Genomic DNA, 20,231 nt, shown 5'->3' with positions numbered 1-20,231 from the left:
TTTTACCAGTGCTATTTTATCATTTAAACTTCTCAAAAATCAAAATAATAAATTTAATTAGTTATATTTTAAAAAACAAAAGTGAACTATTATTTCATTAAGAAAACATCGAGTCGCATCACTGCTCATTAATAGTTTTTTTAATTTATAGAAAACGAAAGCACAATAATTATAATTAAAAATGTGTAACTATCACTTTATTTATTTAAGTTATATTTCTTCACATTTCAAACTTAAATAAAACATATAAAAGGAAAATTTATTTTATTTTGTTAAATTTATTAAATCTGTAATTTTTCATCCTTAAAAAGATTATCATTTTTAAGTTTTTAATTGTGTAAAATGAAATCATTTTCACTAAATAAAATAGTATTTTCGTGTTAAACGATTGTAGTAAATTAATGTAGAAAAGTATGTATATTGTAATTTTATTTAGCAATCATTTTTCTATATTTCCATATTATTTTGATTGTTGAAAAGAGCAATTATTTATGTTAAAACTTTAACACAAAAATATTCAGAACATCACTATTTATATACTTTTTAACAAAATACATATTTTTCATCAAAATTGTAATATTATTCTCTTATTTATAAAAGGTGCTAAGTTTCTTTGTAGAAAAATGTAATCTGAGAAGATATTTTAGTAGACGTACTACTATTTCGTATGAAAGAATTATTAATATGAGAAAAATAAATTTAAAACATTAGTATAAGTACTTATTAATAATTTAAACAGACTAATTTAAAAATCATTTACTGAAATTATTATGTATGTATAATATACAGACGTTATTGAATATTATATGGTGAGAAATAGTTAAGTAAATAATTAAGTGGAGTAATACCAAAGCTAAACGGTAAAAACCTTTTATTAGACTCTTGAAGATAAATATTTTTCGGAAACTGTGGGTGCAAAAACGATACAGCTGAACTATTGTTTTCTATATTTCATTGTGACTTTGACAGTTGGCGCTCTACTTTCTAATATAAGTATTTGGCATATCACCAAGTGGCTTAAGATATAATTCCTTTAAAGTATGTTTTTGTTTAAATTAATACATTTAAGGTAGTAATACATATCATTACTTTAATATTAAGTACCAAATATATACATGATGGTACCCGATGATTTGATGATTTTAATAAGTTTTGATCTAATGAATATAACTTAGTTGAATTTACAAATTTAAAATTATTTACAGAAAATTTGATAGTCATAAGTTACGTATTTTAGTTGACATTATTAAAATTGTTAATTTTTAGTTTGAAAATTAATAAAATTAACTGAAGACCCTTATTTGGAGTAAATGAAAGTACATTCAAGAATTATCAAATGTATGAAATCGACATACATTTTACAGTCTTTTCTTTCAATATTTTGTTTATTAATAATAAAACAAACACATATAAGATCAAATAGATCAACATTTAATTTTGTAATTTATATCAATTGTATAAATAATGAATAATAAATATTTTGATTGTTCATTTAATATTATTGAGTAGCAAATATCAACATATTAATACAAAATTTTGTGCTTTAAAAAACACTAGCTTCGAATAAATAAATAATAAATATAGCATTATTTACAAATAGTTAGGATTGTAATATTATTGTGAGTGGATCAATATCCAGCAAAATCTACAAGCATTCTAGTACTTCTTTGCAAAGACCTTTGAGTACTCCTACATGGGTAACGTACTTCTGAACAAACAGAGTTCACCATATTTTCTTCATCTCCTATGCCTTGACCCGATTCTATTCCGTATATATATGCTTCTCGATACTGTTTTAGTTTATCCCTGATCTGTGGATTATTCTGAACTACTCGGAGTGATTGCAAAAACTTCAATACCCTGTAACATATAGGAATATTAACGGAAATTAAAATTTATATTAGTCAATTTATGATTACTCCCTCCTTAAAATTCTAGAACTGTTCTATGAATAGAATTGTCAATTAAGTAAAAAGGAAATTAGAGTACTTTAATTTCTTATTGGTATTAACTTTATAAATTATGATATTTGTCATAGTTAAATATTAATATTTTTTCCTTTATAATGTACAAAAATGTAAGGCGTACCTTAATAACAGAGTTTATTTGTAATTTAAGCAATACCTCTAATATTTCAAATTTATGTTAAATTCGTATTACCAGGATCCAATTTCGGTATAGATAAACAAATCAACTACTTAAGGTTCAAAATATTAGGGACGATTTTGATCATAGCGAATTATACACTAATATTTTTATATTTAATACGCAATAAAAAACCGCTTTTACTTCGTTAAATACCTAGAAATTCTAAAACTTCAAATATGGTTTTTTGCCCTTAAAGGAAATTAATGCTATTAAACTTAACAAATAAATTAAAAATTGATTATTAAATTTATATTAGTTATTTTATAGTGGTTTATTTGAAAAATAATATAAAATCATAAAGATATAGCCAAAAGTTGTAACACATTACCCTAATGAACTTTAACGTATCAAAGTTAGTGATAAAAAATCACTGTAATAATATTTTTTGAGAATATTCTCCAAAGAAGATAATGAACTTTTTTAATTTTTTTACTATATTTTTTATTATTGCAAATAGACCTGAGTTGGCCATCAAGTATAAAATTGGTTATTTCCAAATTTATCTATTTAGCATCAGGTATTTCGATTAAACGAAGTTGGAAATAACTAATTATTGGAAATAGTCTACTTGGAATAAAAATTAATCAATTAACCAATTTTACGTTTTAGTGTTTACAAACACTTTAGAGATGTAGATGTATTTAGATGTAGTCAAATTTATATTTAAGGGTAAAATTATCTAATTTTTCAGTAATTATATAGAATTTTATCTGACAACTACATTTACACTCTAAAACTTCTTGGGGTGTTAATATTTTTGGTCTTTAAACTACAAATTTTTTTGGAGAATTTTTGATATTATTGGTATTATGCGACTATCAATCAAGTAAAAGATAATTATTTTTCCATCATAAATTTTCAATAAATATTCGTTATTTCGAAAAAAAATTCTAGTTTGATTAAATATTCATAAAGAAATAATTCAATTTTTTTTTAAAGATTATATTCTTAGGCAATAATTTACAGATAAACATTCTCAAAAGTATTTCCATTATTGAGAATATTGGTTTGTTATATCACTAGTACGTTAATAGTAAAAGTACGTTACTATTTTAAATCTTAAAATGTTATGATTTCACAAGAACCATTATTTTTTTATGTTATAAAAAAAAACTAAGAAAATATACAGACAACTATAGAAAACAAAATCATAATACATTGTAAAGTAATTTCTAAATTGTATACTGTTAAAATAACTCATGACTGATAAATACCGTAATTTATTGTTAATTTGATGTTCTTCTATGGTTCGTGATAAACAACGTGTCATTACGTTTTGTTTTGTTGACACGAATCTAACGCGTCACTATTTAGTTTCAAAATGCTTAGAAAATATCAATACTAGTTAAGAATTCTAAGCATATATTTGCACCCGTTTTGTCCACTCAAGTGATAGTTTTGTTTAGCCCGGACTAATTTATCACCTGAAATCCTTCATAATTCATAAGCCGCAATTATAATGAGCTCAAATTTACATATTTCACAGCATGTTTATGAGCCAAATATTATTTAGCTATGTATGCGTGCATTTATTTTTAATTAAACTTTTGCAAATGTATCCCCAGAATAGACATCAATTATGAAATGTGAATTACTGTAAGACGTTCAGGACTAATATATCGAATTCAGTATTGAACCGTAACTTTCTTAGCATAATTCAATTCCACAAAAGTCAAGATTTAAGTATAAAACTTCACTGATTCGGTTTGCTGTGTAATAGTCAAACTAGACACCGTCGAATTTATTTAAAACTTTCATTTTATATTGTCAAACAAATCTTTTGGCACGCCAAAACTTAGATTCAGTTAGTTGTAACTAGGACAACTAGTTACTATCATGTGTATTTATGGTTATGGTTATTTTACAAAAAGAAGGTAAATTTGCATAACAACAATAAAGTTACAATACAGTTTTCAAGTACGTGTCTATTACATTTCGGAATCAGTCATTGAATGTGATGCGGGTCGTGACATCATTTAAAAACAATATACAAACTTGTATTTAAGTTTTTGATGATGTTTTATGGAAAATAGTGAATCATACTTCGGGTGTGTCAGAAATATGAAAGTTGGTTATCTAAAAAGATATTTTACTGATGAAAGCTACGTTTTCATTAGTAAAAGAATCATACGTTTTACAAATTTTTAAGAGTAAACAAGAAAGCATACAATATATATTTACATATTAAAAGAAAAATCTCAGTTTTTATACACTAGATCATGAAATTTAACTCTTTATACTTCTCATCAAATTTTCGTTTTTTATTTTTAAAAGTTTAGTTTTTCTTACATTGTAATTTGATGTTTAAATTCTTTGGATATAATTTGCATTGATTATAAAATTTTAATTAATATATTTTTTAGCCGTAAATTAAAAAAATTAAAACTATTATTTCTTTTTATTTATGATAAGTTGACTTGGTCTGTTTATAAATAAGTGAAGTTAAATTATTTGATCATTAAAACTAACTCTTTCCAATGTAATTGTAAATATATCGTTATAACCATTGAAAATAGAGTAATGTAACCGTCTGTTATGTACGTGATTTTATTTCATTTACTTCAATTCTTATAATAATTCAATTAAAAAAAACTGTAATAATGAGACTGTTTTAGCGTCCTTGAAAGTATTATTATATCTAAATATGGAGTTTTGAGATAAATTGAAAGAAGTTTTTAAAAATCTCTTCTTTTTTTTTTTTGTTTACTGCTAATGAAAATAGTAATGGAATTTAACTATTTGTATATCAATGGGATATTTCTGGTTATTTTGTATTTGAATAAAAATCGTTTAATTATACATTGGAAACTCTATGAATAAAAGTGAAATAATAATTGCTTGTATATTTATTTTAAAGTTTTCTTTATATATTTAATATATAATTTATTTTAACAAATATAATAAAAAAAGATTATATTTGAATATTATTAAAATATAACCAAATCTTAAATGTTGTTAATATTAATCCGCGTAAAAAAGTAAAAAATATTAAAGAAGAATTAAGTAGCATAGCTTGACTTTAATAGGTTTAAATAGCATTCTATCATAGTCACTGCATGAAACCATTTTAAAGCTCTCATATTGCTTAAAATGTTTCCTACAATGAAAGCGACTCTAATAACTATAAGGAAATTATTTTTAGTAGTTCTAATTCTATCCTAATCTTCTCAGCTTCTGAAATGGAAATATTTAATAACATTAAAATTAAAGCCATGGGGTATAGTGTAATACAAAAAAATAAAAACGAGTACAATCATTAAGCATAATGCATTTGAGATGTTAAAGTCTTTTATCCTTTACTGAAAACTAAAAACAAGTTTTTACATCTAAACACATTAAAAGTTTTAATAACCTCATTAACTTTTAAAAAATATTCATTCATTTATAAAACCAATTATAAATATTATTTTTCATTTGAGGTTCTTATAATGATAATACATTAAATGTTAAAACTAATGGACAGATCTTGTATTTTTTATTTTTCATCATTTATCTCGTTTTAGAATCAAAAATACTCATCAGCTAATGGTCCTTTCTTACAACATTTTTTTGGCAAAAACTCTTTATTTTTTACTTAACTGTAGTTTGTCAACTATAATACTGTCAATATAAAGCGTTCATTTTTAATAAACTATTAAAATATTTCAATTCAAAGATTCAATAAGAGATTATTTTTATCTGTCAAACTCAGATAAATGCAAATTTAATAAAGAGTGAAAATACATTATTAATAGAGCATGAGATGGTCGTTTCCATCAGGAGGTCTTTCCTCTCAATTTGTCATCGACGTTTAAATTGATTTATATGAATATCGTATTTCCTGTCAAGATGTCACAATTATTTTGGTAGTATTATTTTCCAATTAGCGATGGTTATATCTAATAAATTTTCGGTCAAACACAGTAAACCACAAATTAATAACACCAATGTTACTCGAAAATCAATTTAAATTATTTATTACTTAATAAGACCATGTACAACAAAAAGTTTTTATAAGCGTTTATTATTTTGTTAATTAGATAAATTTATATTTATTTGAATGGGTTTTAAATCATATTATATAAATTTCAAATTACTTAAACATCAGTAAGAATAAAATTTAACTAATTAAGACTTTTCGATTTGTCTAATGAAGCTATTTACTATTCAAATCATAAAAAATGATATGTGAATACGATTTTACTGTTTGTAAGATGAAAAACGAAGAGTTATGATTTTTTTTCACCAAGCAAAAAAAAATCTAAATATAAAATTACTCTTTATTTTAATTAAAATTGGGAGAACGTTAATTATCTAATATATAAAAATCTTTTTATTGTTAATTAATAGTTTAGATAAAATTAGAGCATTATTATGAAAAAATAACTTTTTATACATTGATATAAATGAAAGGAAAAGGTTTTATTAATTTTTATACTTAAACTAAACCAAATTATAAACTAAAAAGATTTTATTTCAATAATATTACAGTTCATTTTTTTTTTAATACGTCGAATGTATTCAAGTATTTTTAAACGTTAAAAATGTATCATTATGTTGATGAACTAATTAATTATTTACATTTGAAAATCCTTAGAATTCTGCTAAAAATGGTAATCAAAGTACTCTAATGGAAAATCAATTATTTCAAATTAAACCTTTTCATACAACCTTCCCAATTTAAAAAGTTATAATTATGTCTATACTGTTTAAAACAATAGTTATTTCATATTTTCGCTTTCGATGCTGTGTAAAATTGTGAAATTAATATTGTATACTGTTTATTTTAAAGCAAAAGTTCATTAAGAGTTTTCACTTTCTGTATAACGGTTTCTAGGCAGAAAATGAAGACTATTGTTATGTAGTGTACAAATTTCAAGTACGAATTCATAGGGGCCGAATCAATAAACATTATTGTACTAAATCGTTATAGTTAAGTAACCCGAATCAACAAAATGAAAATACAAAAAATAAACCTAATTTTTAATTTGAGATCAGTTAAAATAATAAGAGTTTTTCCAAAATATTTTCAAAATTTGTTTTTATACATTCATGTGAATTGTGTGGTCTATATATAGATTTAACGGAGAAATTTTCATTGGTAAAATAATTATTACTAAGTACCATAAACTAATAGATCTTATATGCATAACAAATTATTGAACTTAATCAAAATTATGATTTTTCTTTAAACAAAAAATTATCTTACCACGAAACTTGCTGTTTGAATTCTGCTTTTGAATCACGAACTCCCAACTGACACGCAAGTCTTTCCATACACTTCTCTGACTCAAGTAAGTTGCTTAATACACTCTCCAAATTGTTTTCCAGTGCTCTTGTTTTGGCTGGGGTCGTTGTTGAATTAGTGTCATTTGAAGGCATCATCATAACCATCTGCGGCTTAGAGTCAAGGCCCACGAATTCCTTCCATCTTTTCCATAATGGTTGAAATAAGAGAGCCGCGGGGACGAGTATGGGTAATGACAGTACAACAATAGCTATGGGTGCCACGAAAAGTTTTAGAATTAAAGCTTTAACTGCTAAAAGTATGGGAATCTTTGCGAGGAACAATGTAACAATAGCAGCAATGACTGATTTGATAAGGCCAAATTTCGCAGTACTTCCGGTCTTCAAAATATCAGTTAAAATATTATTGGTAAGTGGACTTGGACAAGCAACTGTTGTAGCTGTAATAAAATTTAACAGTTTTATTAAATTTACTAAGACAATATTCCAGATTTATTATTACAAATTTTGTATAAATTTGTTTCAAATGTAAATAAAATATTCTGAATAAAAATTAGTCATTTAATAAGAAAATTAAAAATACAGTAATAATATTTTCGATTTAATTGTATATATTTTAGGATATATTTTACCAACCAAATAAAATTTAACAAAACATCATTAAATGTATATCTATTTTGAAAATGATAATAAAGAATGTTCGTTTATTTTATGCTCTAGTTTCTACTTATTTAGATTAAATAAAGAAATGTTATGCACTGTATGATAGTCAGCATTTTTAAAATATCGATTGAATTAATTAATTTTACTAAACATTTGGGATTATTATTTTATAAAAAATGGGCCATATATGAGACGAAACAAAAGTGTATTTAAATAAAATGACGAAACCAATTTCAAAATATCTAAGAAAGTATTGTTTTCTAAAAAAGACATAAAAAATTTGACAAATTAAAAACAAAAAAACCCAGCACAGGGGGGTCGCGGCACAGTGGTAACGTAGCATAGATGGATCAAGTATAATGATATCTGACAGTGATTAAAATCACTATAAAAAAGAACGCTTCGATGCAAATCTTTAGATAGTGTTTAATTTTAAAAAATTGGTAGATTATTTCAAAAGCTACATGATTTGCTAGTTCATTATTAAAATCCTGATTCAGATAAAGTATGTCGAATGAAAAAGGGATTATTAAAAAATATTATTTCTCATAAAAAAATAATGTTGATCCATACACTTTTCAATATGTCATAGCATTATAAAGTTAAAAATGTAAAAAATAAAATCGAGAATTTTCACACAATAATAGCATTCGGTAGCCATTTTCACCGTGAAGATAAAATAAAGTCGGAAATTTTTTTTTACCATAATAAAGTATATTACATTATCTTTAATTTAAGATATATATAAAAGTGTCAGACTTTCCGGAACATTATCAAAAATCAAGTTGAAAAAATTTAATTTTTGTGAAAAAGTTGTCATTTTAAATCCTCCCCTGTGGGCAAGTAAAGGGTCACATATAAAAAAAAAATATACCAAATGAAAAGTAATAATATCATGCATCTATATACANGTGTCAGACTTTCCGGAACATTATCAAAAATCAAGTTGAAAAAATTTAATTTTTGTGAAAAAGTTGTCATTTTAAATCCTCCTCTGTGGGCAAGTAAAGGGTCACATATAAAAAAAAAATATACCAAATGAAAAGTAATAATATCATGCATCTATATAAAAATTTTTTTTATTGATTTGGTTATTTTTAAAAAAGTTATAGCAGTTTTAAGTAAAAAAAATTGAAAAAATTTTGAAAATTAGCGATTTTTAAATTTATTATTTTTTGGGGGATTTCCCCCGTTTACGGGGAACGAGGGAATTTTTTTCAATTTTTGAGGGTAATGTCTTCGACTAGATACGATTTGTGATCTTTTGACGTATCATTGAAAGAAATCGATTCGGTGAGAGCTGAGAAAAAGTGGTAACAGACATAAAAAAAAAAAAAAACACATCTTAGTAAAATTAATACCTTCTCAGCTTCGCATCGAAGCTAAAATTATGTTTATATTAAACTAACTAAATTAATAGTTTATTATAATTAAACTGAAAACAATAGCACGTGAAAAACAGAAGTAGTATTCAAAACATAGCAACTAACAAGCTTATAAAATAAAATATTTTTAATATAAATTAACAATTTATTTTGGTGTTATAATCCGTTTATACATTAAAGTACAATTTAATTATTTTAATTTTTTTTGTGTTATTATAATTATATATACATTTTATTTTACTATGATTTAATTTTAAAACGTATTTTAGTTATGAAAATTAAACAATAATTTTAAGAAAATACTCAAGTCTAGATTACAAAAATTCATGAATTAATCTTTTTATTGATTTTTCCAAAATTAAATTTAAAATTAAAAAAAGTTTAGATAATAAGATTTGTATTATTATTATTTTATTTTATTAATTTGATTAATCTCCGACGAAGTAATAAAAAATATAATTGATTGAAATAACTTGATTTAAAAGTATAATTTTGACTAAGCTAAAAGTTATAAAGATTTGCTTATCTTAAAAAATTACTAATTTATGCATATCATTCGCCTTTATTTAAACTTTACTTTCAACAAAACCATAATGATAATATTATTGATTGTTTTGGGTGTTTGAATTAGAGATTATTATTTCAGATGATAGGCTGCTGCGATACAGTTTCCTTCGGAACAATGTTTAATCAACCTCATTGTGGGCGTTAAATTTCTCCCATTCGTTAATAATTTACTATTATTAACAGGTGATGGAAATTACAAAATATCATCGTTTGTATTTACTCATATATTTACGATACCAATCAAATTATTGTTTTGTATTGTTTTTTGTCTATTGATTGTTGATGCTTAGCTAGGAGCGCATTGTTTTACTGTCGCATTGGTACCATATACTCTGTAATGAATGTATGGGCATGTATGTTGTATATGAGAGAGTTAATTAATTAATTGCCCCGAAACAACACGGGGACCCTTGATTTCTCTTTCGAACACAACCCTTTCCCAAAAATAATATATACAAGAAATCGATTAATTTCCGTTCTACCCACTACGTGTATTCCGATTAATCAGTTATCAATATAGTTGTTAAAGTTTGGCCAATTGGACGATTTCGTATAGCAACAACTTCTATTTAAGTGATATATTTTGTCAATATGATATAAAAAGACTTGACTATCTTTATTTAGGACAATCACGTATCAATGAAAATTAAAAATAAGTAATTATTTAAATAAGCTCCCGCGAGAGCTGATTAAGAATGTACTGTAATACATTTTTGAGCAAGTATAAAGATAATTTTATTCACAAACTTTTAGTCTAATGATATTACAAGTTATTGCAAAAAATAAACTATTTGTGTATTATAAAGTAATTTGTATTTTATACAAATTAAGTTAAATGATATAAGTCACCATGAGTGATATAATAGTTAAAATTATTGTGAAGCATATTATTTTCTTATTAAATCGCAGTAAAATTTTAGAAGCAAATATAAGTTGGTAAAATAAAACGTTTAAAATTTTCCAATTACTCATCAAGATTTTTTATTTTTATTTTTATACTTGACACACGTGAATTTAATTTCTCAGTTTGAATTTTAACCCAATTAACTTTTTTGTATGCTAAACTACTTGTCATGACTACATAAATAGAGAAAGCGTACGAACAATAGTTAAAAGTTTATGCTAATTATATAGAATGCCAAAAACAATATTTATCGCTTATTTAAAGTTAATGTTTTAATTTTTACTTTTTAAAATTGTTTTAAATGTCATTACAAAGAAAGTACATATATTAGTGTGCTAAATGTTCATTATAAAATTTTATGTCGTGTGTAAGATCAAATTGTCCATTTTTAGAAATAATTAAATAGTATTGTTGAAAGTCTTATGCATTTATTTTTGCAATATTTTTCTAATGATTCCCATTTTAATGCTAATAAGGGGTTTGCCCAATAGTAATTAAAGAATTTTTTATATTTTTATTAAAAATGTTTCATATGTTATAATGATCAAAATATAAGTACAAACCTAAACTATTGTCTATATTTGTTTTAACTTACGTGGATAATATGGTGCAGCATAACTTGGCTTGCGTTTTTTCGTGTCTTCTCCATACGATGGATAGTACGGAACACTGTAACTAGAACCAGAATAGGAACTAGATTCACCTGGCGAAGATGGTTCGAATGAAACTCCTGTAAACATGCGTCTAATTTATTTATATATTTTTTTAAACAGCATTATTGTTTTAATTTTAACAGATCATCAGCTCCGAAATGAGTTTTATTTAATAGACGAATGTAAACGATAATAAAAAATTGAAAATGTTAAATTAGAATCATTTTTAAATGATTTTTAAACTCTACTCACCAGATCCCGATGATCCATAACTTGAACTTGGTGGTCCATAACTAGCTGGATAACCATTATAACCATAGAAATCGGAACCACCTGAGTAATCCCTACTTTGAACCGACGAAGTTTCTGGTGCAACTACAGCAACTGTTGATGGTTGATTGTTGTTGATTGGCATAAATCCATGTGAAACTGATGAATCAACATTTGTTTGAGTTTGACATAAACCTGTCACTACAAATGCTGCTAAAATTATTGTGACTTGTCCCATTTTTGGACAATTTAGCTGAAAAATTTATTAGGTGCAAAATTATCAGTGTTAAAATATAATGTAAACAGATTATTATTTTTTAATCTAATAGACTCGCGATGTTTTGTTAGCAATAAAAAGAGTTAATTTGTTTTCGATTATAATAGCACATAATTTGTTTGGATGGTGCTAATGTTTTAATTATTGTTTAAAATGTATAATTCTATTATATAGAATTATAAAATAATAATAGGTTTTTACTAGATTTTATATAGTTAAGTTAATATGTAAAAAAATTTGAACAATATTTTGTTTGTAATAAATATAGGTCTTGAAATGTGCCAGAAGCTGGAAGATTTAATTTTCTTTTGGTCAAATATGGAAACGATTTTTGACTGAAGCAAAAATAACTTTATAACAAAGTTTTATTAGGTCTTGGGGCTGTGCGGTGGCTGCGATTGAAATATTATGTTTTTGTCGACGGACACTTACGTTTCATAAAAATATGAAAATACACAATTTAATCAATCGAAAGTGTCGAGATCAACGTGATTCCGAGATGATGACAATAGTTTATTATGAACTCAGTTGTGTATAATAAAAATTTACTTTGGTTTTTAGGTGGACACTAAATGGTCGATCTAACTAATGAATCAGCAAAATATACGTTTTGATTTGAACGCATTAATCAAGTGATAAAGTAATAATAACATAGACAGAAACCCATTTGGAGTCTGCTGATTCGTCATTAAAACATAGTGACAGCGAAAGAAGATTTCTCCGACGACTGTGAAATTATTGATAAAACAATAGTACCTCAAGTCCCGAGATCATTGTCATGGTGACAAAAGTCAGGCCCACGACGGCGAACATTTAATAATATCGAGAGAAGGCGAGGCAGGGGAGCCACTAAATATTGTCCGAAAAGTATTATAAGAAATTCAGCAAACATAATTTACGTTTTCAATTCGGCCCACGTTCCATGAGCATGTGTTCAAAAACTATAACGACCGATTTATAATTGTTTCTTCTTTCAAAAAATTACATGAAACACTCCTAAATAAAATCAAGAGCAAAAGCGGTGTGACAAAAATTGATCAAAAACACGATCGTTATAACATTCAAAAATGTGTAATCTCGAGATTAATGACAAGTTATCAAGATAAATGTGTTCTGTAAAGTTTTATATTTCCGCAAAAAAGGCTTTATTCTAAATATTTCACTTTATATCGTTTATGTGTCATGAAGGCGCCGACTTCATTTATTATAACAATAAAAATAGCTTCGTATTTTCAGAGATTATCTAAGACATCAAAAACCCTTGGCGTATTATGAAATTTACTAGTTACTTAAATATTATTAGGTTATAAATTAAATGTGTACAATTTATATTTATTTTTAAAATTATATAATTTATTTACAACTTATTTAATTTACGAAATTTTAATGATTTTTATAAATAAGGTAACTATTTATACTTTCTAGAAGCTAGCAAATTTTCAAAAATATATAAATTATAAACTACTAGATAAACATCACAAAATATTTTATAATTATAAAAATTTGATTTTTTTTGTAATAAAAATCGTAGTATTTGTTAAAATAATGAAATTTGTCCAATAAATTATAAACATAAATTTTAGTAAATGTAAGGTCTGTTAGTGAAATATATACTGTCACAAGTGGAAAATTCATGATTCATGAGGCATATGTATATGTTAAAAACATTTTCATTGATTTACCTTAGATGTAAGTATCTGCAAAATATTACCATTTATTTTTAAAGATTGTTATCTCTTCAGGAAAATTACCATTAACTTTTAACGAAAGTATGAGTACTTAAATTTATTCATAGAAACATCAGCACAACATTTTTTTTTGGTTTATTATAATCCATCAATATACAACAGAATAATGAGAATATATTTGTTTAAAGAGCAGCAATCACCCAAAAGAGTCTTTTAAAAATTTTAACTTCTTAGATTATTTCTGTTGTTCCAAAATTTTGAATTTTATAGAAATTCTTTATTCATACACTAGATATGAGGAAGTTTATATTTTATTAAAATATGAAAAGCTCACAAAAAAAAAGTATTTAAGGAAAATGTATTTTATCTTTTACAATCTAATCAAAAAACATCATTTAAAAATATTTTTATCCTTAAACTTTAGTGAGCTTTTAGCAATCAGTAAATAAAAGTGACTTTTACACAAAATACATGAATTATAAAAGTATTTTTTTAATTTTTATTATTTCAAATTTGTAAAGATAAAAGAATATACTTTTAATGAAAATTTTAATGAGCTCTCAAAGTTTTATTTAAAAAATAAATAGATATTATGCATTTTATATTTTTAGCAAATTTGTATTTCCAAACTGTAAAATAAAAAATAATAATAAATAATCGCCAAGTATATTTAACCATATATTATCTATACTCCAAACTGATGAATATTTGAAAACTTTTGGATAATTATGTTATAATTGAAATAGTAAAAAATGTAATAAAACATTTAATCGCGTTATAAAAATACTAAACGTTTATCATTTACCTGAACAAAAATTTAATCACAGTTTGCTTAACACCCGCGTATCACAGTTTTTAACGTCTCGTGGTATTTCTTGTACACTAATTTAATTTAAAATTATTTTGTCGAAAACCATATACTGTCATATACTAACCAAACGCGAGGAATAATACCATTTGTGTGTTTGTTATTTTTGACCGAACGATAAAGCTCATGGGAACACACTAACAGTTGTACGGGCATATCACCGTGTTTTTATCAAAAGTGGCCGCCTCGCCCCGCGGTTTTAGAAAACAAAACAAAAAAAATCACCTCCATCGGCCTCCTAGTTAAAATTCCACACGCCTTTGCCTGACGCTCATAATAGCTATGATAATAAAAAACAAGACACTTTCTACCGAAAGAGAGGGACATCACACTTATACATGCACTTGCATTAGTAATTTTTACCTACAGTTAATTTGTATACATTATATTCTCAACAGTGTGTGTATGTGTTTCTTTTAGAGCTTCCATTGATGAGAGCTCATGCCCGGACGCTGCTGTATATTCAGATTTGGACCTAGTTTCAGTTTCTACCTAGCCCTATCTCTTTTTGATTCTTTTGTTTCTTTCGACCGTATGAGTAAAGAATTAGTTTTTTTTCTACTTGACAAAACTAATGGAAAGTGATTTTTTTACACGCATAGGTCCGGTTAGCGAGTAAAACATTAATAGTTTAGACATAATATGATCGAATATTTTCGAATAATTATAGTGAAAGTATGAAGGGGTGCAGAAAAACCACCGCAATGTTATAACAGTCTAGTCATAATATTATATCATAAAAATGTTATTTACTATTAATATTGCAAAATAATTTTATGAATTACAGCAATCAATAACAGATTAAAAAATAAAATTAATAAATTTGAAGTAAGCGTTCCTTAATTTTTTTTTTTGTATGTTATGAAATACTTGTAAATTTGAACCCAATAAAAAATATTACATTTATCAGAAATTTATTATTTCAATCTTTTTACGACTAAGTATGTTTTTTGTAACACTTTTTATTTATAAAAAGTATAGTATAGTATACTTGGCCAGTATAGTTGCAGCCACCGACTAGCAACCATCACTCTGAAGATGGACTCTGCAATGAGTCCGAAACGTCAGAACTCAACTGTAAACATGGATATATCCTCAAGCACTTCAAGCAACAAGACAATCCATGAAAGTTTTAACACATTCATAACTTTTTATTTAACTTGAAGTGATCAATAATTCATAACAGAAGCGTTCTTAAGATTTCCCCTAGAGTGAAACAATGTAAAAAATTGTTTATTCCTCCTTTCTCACAAAAGAATATTATATTCTTTCAGTAATTATTTTTTTTATAAGAAATCCTTAATTATCTATTATAAAAAAAAATACATAAAATCAAATAAAACATGGACATACATTTTTGTCTGTGTTTATACATAATAATCTAAAGATAATCATTTATATATTTACATTTATACATGCATGTAAAGTAAGAACTGATTTAAATATAATCATTATTTAGAAACTTATTTCTACAATATTATAATTCTATGGCTATTTTTAGTTTATTGATATTTTATAGGCATCAGTTATATTTTGAACAGTTACCTAGAAAAAAATTTTTGTGCGCCGAGGACTAGACAAAGAACAATGTGACCTGAGTCAAGTGTCATCTTAAATGTTATTTATTATAATGACAAAAGATTCTATTTGGCCATTATGGATACTTTCGAGAAAGTATTATTACATTAATAGATATTTTTGGTCGGTAGCCTTTAAGTATTGGATAGGTAATCGATAATAGTAACAATTTGTTATGTTATGAATTCTTACGTAGTATATATATGAAATTTTTACTTGCTTAAATTTTTTACATTAAACTGGAGAAAGAAAAACGTGATTTTTGTGCTTTATTAATGATTGTATCTATTTTTATGCATATACTGAATGTTAAATTATTATTGTGAAAACCGGATACGATATTGTTTTTAAAATATAACATTGTCTGCTTTCAGTTTCATAACTATAAGAAAATAATAGTCATTATTCATTATCTGTATCATAGATCTATATTATAGTATGATATTAAACAATTTAAATTTGTTAATCTAAACATGATATCAGTAATATTTATGTAAGACATACCCAAAACTCAAATTTAACATTTTCAAATTTACTTTGTGAAAATGTTCGCTCAAATATAATCAAAATTTTTAACGTTGGTAATTTAAAAATTAATGAAATATCTAACAGCATGCACATGACGTATTAAAGTAATACATAATATTTGTATAAAAATTAAGACGTTCGCTTATACATTATTAAATTCTTTCTGAATAAAAAGTATTTTAATAGATGTTACTTATCACGTTTGATGACTACCGTTTGTATTGTTTAAATTCAATTTGGGATTTACTAAATCAATCAATAAACGGAGACATTATGTGAAGAACAAAAAAATGATAAATATGAACTCCAATAAAACATTATTGACACTAAAGTAACAATAGGATTTAGCCTTCCAAATTTGTTTGATTGTAAATGATAAGTGAAAATATTTGCTTTTTATTCCTATGAATGAGTTTTCAGTTGTTTATACTGAAATATTATACTACGTATAATATAGTATGATTTATTAATTCTTTAAGAATTTATCGTATGGTTATTTTTGTATTCGTAAGGGAGAGTAATAATGTTTCAATTTTTATGATCTAAAAGATTTTTAGTAAAGAAATGCATAAAATATTAAACGATGTAAAGTAAAACGGGTAAACAAGTCGTTTGCATTTTATTACTAAAAGATTTGTAAATGAATACTGTAGGAAAGTAGCATTTGTGAAAAAGGATCTAACACAAGATACCATAAAATGTATTTGTATATGATAATATACAACATGTACAGTACCATTAACTGTTGGATCATGCGTAAAACACACTCAGGAAAACTCTTCTTCCACGCTTTTTGGGGGACGATGGGATTTAAGGAAGGCAGTTGTTTGCCAGCATCCCGTACGTACGGCCCTAGTTTGTTGTTGAAACAATTAGAATTATATGTTTTTCGCTAAATATTTTATGATGTATCTATGGTCCAGTTTCTGAGGTATTGTTATTAATTTATTTATTAAATAATATATGATACATATAGTTATTATTAGTAAAATATAAAAAACTTCTTTGTTTGTTCTTTGTTACCAGACAGTAATTATAAATATATAATAATAAGATACAGTTTAAAAGTCAAACCAACGAGTGCTATTTTCAAATAACGCACAATTTTGTATAAAATAGTATGCATGTAATGCACTTACGTTTGTAGTGGATAAAGTTGCATTTTTACTATTACAACGAGTATTAATAAGTTTTAAAAATAATAGTAAATCAATGTTACTGTAAGAGTAATTATAGGCGAAAATAGTGTTGTAAAACTTGAGGGTGTTTAAGTTTCAAACATAAAAAAAAATTTACTTGTAAAAATTTTGAATTTTATTTTTAAAACCAGTAACTGTAATCATTAAAACTAAAAAATATTGCTATGTTTAAAAGAAATACACATACTACACCGATGACATCACGAACTCATAATATTAAAAGACAAGATAAAAATAAACACTAATTATTTGTACAATAATATAAGAGATTATTTTATTTCTCATCACAAACTTTTAAATAATGGTTAAATTTCCTTGGAGGTGCTAAGTAGCCTATGCACGTGCTCTTTTTACTCCTATGGTAGTAATACACTAATGTTATTAGCACCATATTTTAGGATCATTTTGGGCTCTAACAACAACATAAATAATTTTATATTAAACCGTATTCAATCTTAATAATTATATATTATTAATATTAATGTTTTGTACAAAGCTTCATTATGTTAAAGTTATATATTTTATTGTCATCACGTTAAAAATTCTTAAATTATTCGTCTTAAGTAAAACTTAACTTCACTCAAAAAATAATAATTAAAATTGGGTTTAAAACATGTAGCCCAATTTTCACAATTTTAAAGTAAATGCGATTATATTGTTAGAAATAAATATAAAATTTGAACAATTTATATTCATTAATCGTTATAATCGTTGCTAGTATATTAATTTTTTAATCGGAAAAAATGTCATTATGATGATTACATAATTAATAATTTGTGATAATCATTAAATTATGACACAAAAAAAAAAAATTAACTTAAAATGACTTTTAGAAATTTTTTTAAATTACATTGTAGTGTGTGAGTTATCATGTAATCACATTGCTATTATGAATATTTTCTCCAAAATAATTAGTTAATATAAGTTGAATAGATGTGAATATCTATATATTGTCTATTCTTTTGTATCAATGATATACTACTCATTTATAAACAATTTATAGTTTTATATATTTAACTCGTAATCTTAAAATATTACAGCAGTAATTTCTGTTACTCTAACTCACTAAACAATAGTACTTTGTGAGTGATTTCCTAATTTTTCTTTTTTAATAAATATATAACATTAACTTAATTAAAAACTTTATAAAATTAAATCTAATATCTACTACATTCGTATTCCTTGTTCAGCGGCAGAACATCTTAATCGGAAATTGATAAAGATTGATTGCGATATTGGAACAACTAATATCTTCTATAAAAACGAATCCTACATACAAAATAGAAAATTAAATGAATTACTTTGTAAAAATATTTTATAAATCAATACTATAAACCTTCATAATATAACTACCGAATGTAGGTACAAAAATAAACTGAGTCTAATAAGCCTTTTTACCAAAAAATTTTTCAATATAGCTGTTGGTTTTATTATCAATAAACATCAAAAATAGATATTTTATAAATTGCCACACAAATTTACACATGATCACTCACCCGGAAATATAATAAATAAAGCTGCCTTCGCTTGCTTTATTAAACATTGTGTTTGATTTATTTATATTCGACCTTTTCACATTACTTTTTTAATCATTTTATTGTTTGTTTTAATTTGTTATATAGTAGTAAAAACAAATATTTATATAAATATATATTTAGAATCATATCTCCCGGGTTTGGAAAATTGGTTGGAGTTCATATAGCTAATTATTATACCAGAATATATAAATATAATTTTAGCTAACTTATTAATTAAAAGTTATAATTAAATACATATATTATCGAAAAATTGTATTTATTGACTGTTTTTAAAATTGTAATATTTTGAAGTATTGCAATGATAGAATTCTAAATAATTCATATTATTACAAAACAAGTGCGTATTTTTAAAGCTATTCATATTTTATGAAGTCGTATCTACCGATATGTTATATCTTTCAAATAACCTTTTGCTCTTCCTTTATTTTTAGGAAAGTTTTTAGACATGTATTCAGAAATTTGGCGCCCATTTATTAATGTCTTACCAACTCACCACAATATTTTTTTGATAATAAAAAAATGTTTAAGCTCGACTGAAAAAATTCAAACATTGCTAATCATTTAAGGAGGTAAGAGGGTAACCCTCTTCCACCCTTGTTGAGCCACTGTTTGCCACTTACCGAATATATCTTTCGATAATTACCTTTTATAACTGCAATTTACTGTTTTTACTTTTTAAACACTTCTACAAGAAGCAGTTATTTTTTCTTGTAGAGTATACTCTTTTGTATGGTAATTA

At 24.9% G+C, this 20,231-nt stretch overlaps 1 protein-coding gene across 1 annotated transcript; it reads right to left on the bottom strand.

The window, feature by feature from the left end:
* Positions 1-1,410: 1,410 nt before the first annotated feature.
* Positions 1,411-14,802, bottom strand: LOC126893560 (uncharacterized). Its single transcript, XM_050663882.1, has 5 exons — positions 14,587-14,802; positions 11,799-12,069; positions 11,489-11,623; positions 7,337-7,814; positions 1,411-1,860 (listed from the first exon to the last, which is right to left on the bottom strand). The coding sequence occupies exons 2-5, from the start codon at positions 12,052-12,054 to the stop codon at positions 1,629-1,631; spliced, it is 1,101 nt and encodes a 366-aa protein (XP_050519839.1). The 5' UTR covers positions 12,055-12,069; positions 14,587-14,802; the 3' UTR covers positions 1,411-1,628.
* Positions 14,803-20,231: the final 5,429 nt, after the last annotated feature.

The sequence above is a fragment of the Daktulosphaira vitifoliae genome, unplaced genomic scaffold, assembly GCF_025091365.1.
Source record: "Daktulosphaira vitifoliae isolate Bord-2020 unplaced genomic scaffold, ASM2509136v1 Scaffold_1, whole genome shotgun sequence".
Classification (NCBI taxonomy): Eukaryota; Metazoa; Arthropoda; class Insecta; order Hemiptera; family Phylloxeridae; genus Daktulosphaira; species Daktulosphaira vitifoliae.
Note: the sequence above shows the minus strand (reverse complement) of the source record. Positions and strands in the feature narration are given on the sequence as shown.